Raw genomic sequence first — 9,307 nt, forward strand, 5'->3', positions numbered from 1 at the left:
GTAACTGTACACAGACACAAAACACCGATCCTGACCCCAGACTGTCAAACCCCTCCAGCCCCACTCACCCCCACTCACCCCGCTCACGACTCAACGCGTGTCTCTGTCCACTTTTCCCTGTGGCTCTATCCCTCACAGCAGACTGTTGATGCATGTTTTTGCCCCTGGTGTTCTGCACAGGTGTGTTTATGTTTAGGGTAAGTGTTATGACGGAATGCAAAATTACCACCAGGTAGAGTGCAACAGAATAATTAAAAAACTATGCACGAAACAAACAGCTCCCCTGGATTTGGTTCAGACAGGTCTTTCCTGTCAACAAAGCCACAATGAGCCTGCAGCTGGTCTCTGCCACATTACCTAGATGACAAAAAATATGCAAGACAAGGCAGAGGATCAGTGCACAGTCAGGGAGAGAAACTTGAAACTTGCAAAATCAAAAAAAGTTATAATAGATAATGACATTTAAAAGGAACACAAGCTTGATAAAAGTTGTCCCATGTGGCTACAGTATGTGGATTTTGGTGGTACTGAACAGGAGATTCATTCGTTTATTCAAAAAGCTTGTAGGTGAACTTTGAGTTTATGCTGACTTGACACAATGTAAAATAGCTGAATTGATTCAAGAAGTGTCAATATTGGATATTATTTAGATGTAACTTCTAGTTATAGAGGCTTTGCAGCCATCTCCCAACTGTTTGTTGACACTGCTGTAGTTCTTTTTAGCGGTCAGAAATTCCTGACATCTCCCAGGTAGAGTTAGAACATGGAGGTTGACGTGAATGGTTTTGCCAACTGTGCTGGCTCAAAATTGCAGTCTGAATGCTATGACTTGAACCTGGCATTAGAACATTTTACTACAATATGCTTTTCTTTCTAAGATGTACATGTAGCTGATTGGGAATTAACTCACATTATGAACTGAGCTAATGCTGTGTTCAGAATTGCAGCCCAAATCTAATTATCCATATGCACAGATTGTAATCAGATTTCTTTCATTAAGTGTGGATGGTAAAAAAAAAAACACATTGAAATCGAATGTAACGTTAAGGTCACTCTGATTTATATGTGGGATTCAAACAGAACTTGTAGAGATGTGTCTGCAGACTCTCAGACTGGACTTAAATCTGTCCTTTCAGTCACTCACAATTTGACATACAGCATAACATCAACGTCCCCTCCAGGAACTACCGCATGAAACATGGCTGGACACATCAGTCACTTCTGTCACTAATGTCGTCTAATATTGTCCTCTGATGTAGCATAGGAGTTCTGCACACTGAATAGATACGACTGAAATGTGAAGAGTGAGAGGATGTAGCCTGCAGCTACTAGTTTTGGTTCTGGAAAACACACCATGGATGATGTTTCAACCTTTTTCTCCAGAATCAGTCTGCATGGCTTGATCAATGTTAAATATTGTCAAAGTTTTGCAATGTATGATCACCAAAAGCATGCCATTACAAAATACTACAGTCATCCTAATCAATGTTGCACTGGAAATGAAAAAAAAACATCTCAGAGCAACAGAGGGCAACCTTTTTTGGCACCGGAGGTAGTTTTTCCTGGACCAGACTGAAGAGATTTTCTTGTACATGGTTTTTCCCACAGTACCAAAATCAGTTTAAATGCTTGTTTAAAACCTCAAATGGTGGTGCATGTTGGGAAAGATGAAATACTAATCCTCTTGGATGGAAGTGGTACAACACCCACAAACACCGAGTCACTGGTTTACCAAAACACCATCTGGAGTGTAAAATGTCAAGTGTGTTACAAAACTCTTTTTGCCCCTGAACATAACCTTTCATCCCAAAATTCATCTCTGAACCCTGACCCTGTGGTGATGTTTAATTTTGACCTATTTGGAGCGCAGAAGCTCTGGCGCCCGAACCTCATGCTCAGCTCTTTTTTGCGGATGGCAGCCAGATCTGACTCTACATCGGCAAACAAACCGAAGATAAAAACAGGGTCTGTTGTGAATAACGGAGCTCCCCTGTGAGTGCGTATGTGTAACTTTACTAGGTATGTGCTTGAAAATGCATAGAGAGTCACACACAGATAAGCACACAGAGCCGGGTCACGGTCGGTTGTGTAGGGAACCCCTGTGTTGCTGTAATGCAATCCTCTCACGGAGAACGTTCTGGTATCAACCCTGCCCTGCGGAGTGTGCTTCCACTGCCAGGTACACAGACACAGCCCCAAGCCTGCAGGGCTCGCCTTGAAGTCAGGCTATATGCCGACCATAGTGTAGTTACTCGGTATAATATTATATAACGACAACATGGCTCTGGGTTTGACTTATCTCAGTTTACTCATACAAAAGAGCAGTTGTTTTTAGCCACAATGGAAGAATCTTTTAGACATGTCAGTGCTCAATCAAAACAACAAGAGCCTTTCATGTCTGGCAATCATCTCTGAGCATGTGGCTGCAGACAAAAGGAAACGTTTTGGAATAGTTTGAGTTGATTTGTGTCATGGAGAATTATATTTCTCCATCCCAGACTCCTTTTTTTGGTACCTGTTTATTCCTTTTTGAATGCAAACCCTTTTTCCACACTGTGTGTCCCTTTGCTCCAGGGCTGTTTACTCTGTGAGTCAAAGGTTTTGTGTTGATTTTGGGGTGTTTTGATGCTAATGGAGGATGTTCGGTTGGAGGGAGCCCGGGCTTGATGAGCTCCAAATGTTCAGATGTCACTGAAAGATGCTCATTGCTTCTGACAGGTGATGAGGCTTTTGCAGTTGAAGAGATCGGAGGAGGCTTGGCTGACAGGGGTTGTCCTAGTTGACTGATTTCAACGTGTGTGTGGGGGCATGTAGGAGTTACCCAGTCATTCAGAAAATAGTCTGGGAGGATGCTTTGATGTAGCCGACTACTCAGGGTCAAGCGGTAGTGGAGGAGTCATCAGAAGGAGATTTCTTTTAAATCACGCAGCAGGGGAGTTGTTTGTTCAGGTTTTGTCCATGTCTCTTCAATGATAAGCATTTCTATTTCTATTTTAATTTGAAACTGCAAGTTTCGCCAATCTGTCATTCAATCTGTCACTAAAGCTCATGTCACTGGATGAAGATATTGTTTTTAAGTGAGTTTGAGCTTGTTAGGCTCGTTTGGGAGCAGAGTAGGTAACTAAATAGAGGACATCCAAGTTACCCGTTGATACCATTTCATCCCTGCAATTTGTACCATAATCAAAAGGATGCTTGTCACTTTATTTTCTTTCTAGTTACTTTATCATGTTTGATAGAGGCACAGAAGACTAAAAACAGGTATTTTCCTCTTTCCCGCATTTTATAAAGACAAAGTGTCTTTCTTACTGCAATAATAACACATATTTGTTTAAGGTTGAGCAACAGACATTTTTGTGTATAAGATAGTATAGAGTACATACCATCATTAAGTCACCCAGCCCTGTAAGGGAGTGCAGACGTCAAATTTAAGTGGTTGAGTCACAGGAAAAAGGTGTTGACTGTGTTAGGTCAGACCACTGAAACCACTGAAAACATGTTGAGGGCAAATGTTTAGCAATCTGTGTAAGCTATTCATTTAAAGTCTCTTTTTCATCCTGGGGGGGCTGTTGTGATTGGAGAGATGAAAGAGAGAAGGAAGAAAAGGGAGGAAATAGAAAGGGAGTATGAGAGCTAATCAGGGTTAATTGGCTGCTGTTATTTTGACCCGAGGCAGAAAATAGATAAGGAGGAAAAGTGGGGAGGAGAAGATGATAAAGAAACAAAAGTTTGAGTGCATGTGACTAGTTCAAGAGGAGAAAAGAATTAAACTGGTGAAGCAACGGGAGACCTGAGCTGTGCCATAAGAAAGATAGAGTGAGCGAACAAAAGAAATCTGACAGGGTCACACACATTGTGCAATACATATTCCACACCTGCATGAATCACTGCCTACCGTCTGGGTGTCAGGAGGACAAGAGTGAGCACAGAGAGGATGGAAAAGGATGACAGAGAGCAGAGACGAGGAAAGAAATGTGTTCGCGCTCGAGTGAAGGGCTGAGGATCTGTTGAGAAAGAGAGTTAGGAAAATAAAGGAGGAAGTGTGAAAGTGAAAGTGTCCAGAGAGAGTGAGCACAGGATGAATATGAGTGCATGTACATGAAATTTCTTAATGTTGAAAACCACCTCTCAGCTCCAATTTTCTCTGTTTGAAACCAGAGACAGGGGCACTAAAAGGTTTCCAGTGTTACAACCCCCGTCTCTCTTACATACACACACAAACACACACACACAAACACACACACACACACACACACACACACACACACACACACACACACACACACACACACACACACACACACACACAATGTGTGTCTCCATGACTTCAGTGGGCATTATATTGATTTACATTCATTTACTGGAGACTTACTCTAACCTCAACCATCACTACTACTTGCCTAATCCTTACCTTACCATAACCGCAAAACATGTCTTCACCTTAAATATATATATACTATAAACATAATGGGACGATGTAAACAGATTCAGGTCCCCACAACATGAGCAATACCTGGACCACACACAAACAAGCAAAATCATTGTATACACTCACAGCAATCCACATATATAATTAGGGCTACAAACATTCTCAAAAACACTCACACAGTAACATAAAACACCTACACAAACACTCTAAAACATAAACAAAAAGTCTACAGCAAACACACAACTGATACAAACACATTAATGTTTGTGATTGTAAAGAAAGCCACATGTCTTTGTTTTTGGGATATCAGTCAGGAGTGAACGTGTGTGTGCGATGGTAACTTCAGCGTGCGCACGCGCGTGTGCATGTGTGTGAGTCACTATCAGAGACTACTTTTGCGGGACACATTTCTGAGTAAAGACCAGTTAATTGGGGACGGCTTGTCCAATTGGGGACAAAAGCCGTGTCCTCAGTTTGGGAAAAGCTGATTTTTGGGTCAGGGGTTAAGGATAGGATAAGGTTATGGTTAGGGTTAGGGTAAGTCTCCAGGAAATGAATGCAAGTCTATGTAATGTCCCCAAAAGTGACCATGGTCAACATGTGTGTGTGTAAGTGGCTGTTTTCCTGACAGGCTGTTGCACTGAACATAGTAGTCATTTGTCTGAATGTCTGAAGCTATTAAGCAAGGTTTTATTTGAAGCCAGAGTAAACCTCCGACAGCCAGAAACCTCTAAAATTAGATTGGAAGCGGAAAAAGCTTTATTGGCAGTGTCAGATGACTCTGACCTGGCAATATGTAAACAGACGAGGCCATCACCATAGAGACAAAGAAATAAACCAGAATATTGTAAAAAATCCTATAAACAGTGAGAATGGTTCAGTGACTAGAGCAAAGCTTGGAAACTGTAGCTGGAGGTGATTTTTGTCTCTTGAGCTCTCAATTCATCAAATTAATTAAAAACTCCAAGTTAAATAATCACAAAATGTCTGAGAAAATAATGGCTAAGATAAATTTCGTCTCACTGTTATGATTACAAATACCTCTGCCATGTGTGTTAATTATCACTTGGACACCCAGGATTTGACTGTCATTGAAGAAACCTCTTACACTGTCTGTCTGAGGTTTAATCGGTCTTTTATTTTTTTAATTTCTCCACAGTCCATCAGCACCTGCAGCTCATCCTGCTATTGGCTGCTGCCATGGCGATGGCCCTGGATTCGTCACACAACCTGGCCAGTGAGAGGAGTTCGATAGAAAGCACGTATGAGCTGACCAAATACCTGGAGTATCAGCTCAAGGAAATCAAAGACGTATATGTGAGTAATGTTTTGTGATATTTTTGTGTGATTAATATCATCAAAGCCAACGGGGAACAAAAAAAAAATCATTGTCCTCTTCTTTGCAAATGTTTCTCATTGCACCAGTTTTGCATATTTTTTTAAATTTACATATACATGTCGGTCATAGACAAAATATATAGAAACACCTCTAAAACCTCTAAAGGAACTTAATCACAAGTAGAAACACTGCTACAAAGGTCCCCATTAAGCAGCTGCAATCAATATTTTTATAATAACAATAAAATGATAATTTGAAAACAATGTGACACTGTGAAAGGTGTCGCTCCTGGTGATGAACCTACAGAGAATCATCACCTGAATATAGTGGGAGTTGACCAAAAACAGAGCTAAAAGAGAGTGAATATTCATCAGATGGACAGAAACACGACTCAAAATGCATGATCATGTAATGTGCTCTGTAACTGGTGGATGTGTGAATAACTCAACTTTCTAAAAAGTTCATCATATCAACTCAAAAAGTGATAATATGTCAGTTCTCATAACTTGTTTCTGCTGACCCCAAGTGGCCAAGAAAAATCAGTTATTGTATATTTGCGGAAATAGTTTTGGAGTTAGATGAGAAAATCGCAAAATATGATGCTACGCGCAGAAGTTGATTATCTTAGCTTAGCATAAAGACTTGAAACAGGGAAACAGCTTGTCTGGCTCTGTCCAAAAACAAGCTTAATTATTTGTGTTGGTTGTTTAAACCATACACAAACAGAAAAGTAATTCCAACATGTGGTTTTAATTTTTACATTACAGTATCATTTTATTGTCCTTAACTAACTTAAAGGATTTGATCTAACTGGGGTCTTATTTTCGTAGTTTTTGCCCTCTGTCTTATGATTACTCATAACATTGGGCTCACCATGTTAATTACTGAGCTCTGGGAATGCGGCAACAGAAGTATGACAGGGCAAGAAACTGTAGCACTCAGGTCAGATCAGAGAGGTTTTATTCAAACCCTCGAGTTGGTCAAACTAATTTGGGAGAGAAAAAAAACTGCAAAGTCATTGTTGTAAACATCCATCACAGTTTAGTTAATTCAACTTTGACTCACTGTACTTAGTTGTGCGCATCCTGTTTTCCTGTGTATTGAGGGACCATTACAGATATGACAGGAGCACTCGTTTCTGATTTAACCCATATTAAATGATTTAGATAAACTGGCTAAACTCGTGGCTTGTTTACAACCCGTCTGATCATCTGTTTGCTGATGGTTCTAGACCTGACACACTTCACCGCAGCAATGAAGCTTTGTAAAGTGTTACGATGAATGATGGCCCAAATTATGAAAATAAACATTATGCCAGTAATGTCCACTAAACCTTCTCAGCCTCTCCTCTACATTTTGTATACCTCCTCCAGCTCACCTACCTAGGACCTCCGTTCAATGAGAAAGACTTCTCCCCTCCGCGGCCCAACAGCACAGCTCTGTCCCTGCCCAGCGCTGCCACCCGCCTGGAGCTTTGGCATGGCCTGGAGAACCAAGCCCGTCTCGCCCAGAACCAGAAGGCCTACTCTGTGCTGCTGGCAGCCGTCAGGGAACTGGCCCGCTCCACCCTCTGCCCCTCCCTCAAGACCTCCCTGCTGCACTTTTGCACAGGCCTGGATGGACTGCTGGGCTCGATATCCGCACTGATGACCACACTCGGTTACGCACTTCCTCCTCCATCTGCAAATATGGGAAGTAATGCTGGCGAGCTGCAGTACTCTCAGAGGGAGACAGCAGGCGACCGACCAGCTCCACTGATGAGCCAGAGCCTGTACAGGTCCCGAGCCGGGACGAGGACAGAGTCCAGTCAGCGTAACAACCAGAAACGAAGTGGGATGAGGGTGGTCGGAGGAGAGCGGGAGGAGGGCATCAATGTAGACCCGATGGGAAAAAGGAGAGGGAAAGAGGGGAGGAGAGCAGAGGTGACCACAGCTGGAGGAAGGAGTGGCGGATTGAGGGAAAAGGGAAGAGGAGAAAGAGGGAGGAGAGGAAAGAGGGAAGAGCCTGAGAGCGGGAAATGGGCTGCCAGCGAAGAAGAGAGAGTAGGGGAGGAGGATGAGGAGGAGCTGGAGCGAGAGGGAAAGGCAGAGAGATGGGGGAGGAGGAGAAGGTTGTTGAGTATCAGCGAGGGTGGAGAGGAGAAGGAGAGGCAGCCTGAACCCGGGGTCGCAGTGTCGTACCTGGGCACAGAAAGCTCCAGCTCACTTCGACAACCAACCATCCAAAACACCAACAATCGGTACAGCTACAACCTGAACTCACATCACCCAGAAGCACTCAGAAAAGAAGATGGATTTATTGTAGAGAAAAGCAGAGGATCAATGGTGGAGGAGGAGAAGCAAACAGATATGGAAGCTACCTCCTCTTCCTCCGGTTTCTATAATCAGCGTCGGCCTCCTCGCTCCCTCTTCTCCCCCACCCTCCAACCTTCTCTATCCACCCGCTCCCTCCTCTACCAGTTTGGAGCAGGTGAGAAGCATACCCTTCTCCCCGAGCCCATCCCCGTGTCTTTACGAAGGGGCACCTCCGTCCTTTCGCCTCCCCTGACTCCGCTCCTCTCCTCCACCTCCTCCTCTTCCTCCCCTTCACTCCTGTCAGTGGGGCCGACGATGAACGACTTTGCCAGGAAGGTGGAGGGGTTTTGGATATTGCGGGAGCTGCAGAGTTGGCTGTGGCGATCGGCGAAGGACTTCAACCGCCTCAAGAAGAGACTCAGAGGTTAAGATGCTGAGACAGCGCACACAGAAAACACACAAACATGCAGTATATTGGAAATCTATTATTTGGACAAAATCTAAGTGGAAATAAACTGAGAGCGTTAGCAGACAAAAGCACATAAACATATTCATGCTTAAGACATTCATTCATACCGTACTGGAATAAGTGAATGAAGGACTATTTGGCAGGTCACCAGAAGCGCTAATGGAATATAACACACACAAAGCCAACACATTACCAGCACTGTCACTCGCCTAATGCACATAGCAGCTCTTTGAGCGAGACACACAGAGACTGGGCTGAGTTACCGGACTTCACGGCTCATAGATCAACAGAAATACCACTGTAGGTGGTTAGACACACACACACACACACACACACACACACACACACACACACACACACACACACACACACACACACACACACACACACAAGGATAGACTGAGTGACAGACAGCAAGACAGACAGTGCAGCCATTGAGCGAAAACTGATTCAGTGACCCCACATATGTGAATCAGCAAACATTCATTTTCTCTAAAGGCAGAAGGGAAAATTTCTGAATGGGTACAAGACAAAAGGAGAGGAGGAAATGACCAGAGGGATGAAGAGGGCACAGAGGAGGAGAGGAAGGGGCAGAAAAGGAAAGGAAGACGGGAGGAGGCGTGAGTCAGGGGGATAAGCACCGGAAATAACGGGCAGAGGGGTATTGCTGAGTAATCAGAAGTCGGCCGGTCAGTTACAGTAACTCTACAACAGCGCTACACATACTGTCGAGACAGAGAGGTGGTCAAACACACACACTCAGACACTTACTGTGG

General features: G+C 43.5%; 1 protein-coding gene across 1 annotated transcript in view; it reads left to right on the plus strand.

Annotated features, from left to right (window-relative positions):
• clcf1 (cardiotrophin-like cytokine factor 1) overlaps positions 1-8,831 on the plus strand; it is a 13,523-nt gene extending 4,692 nt beyond the window's left edge. The window contains exons 2-4 of the mRNA XM_040120299.1: positions 5,589-5,746; positions 7,142-7,446; positions 8,335-8,831. Of these exons, the coding sequence (XP_039976233.1) occupies positions 5,589-5,746; positions 7,142-7,446; positions 8,335-8,491 (620 nt within the window). The 3' untranslated portion in view covers positions 8,492-8,831. The remainder of the gene's footprint in view (positions 1-5,588; positions 5,747-7,141; positions 7,447-8,334) is intronic.
• Positions 8,832-9,307: the final 476 nt, after the last annotated feature.

The sequence above is a fragment of the Xiphias gladius genome, chromosome 23 (genome assembly GCF_016859285.1).
Source record: "Xiphias gladius isolate SHS-SW01 ecotype Sanya breed wild chromosome 23, ASM1685928v1, whole genome shotgun sequence".
NCBI classification, from domain to species: Eukaryota; Metazoa; Chordata; class Actinopteri; order Istiophoriformes; family Xiphiidae; genus Xiphias; species Xiphias gladius.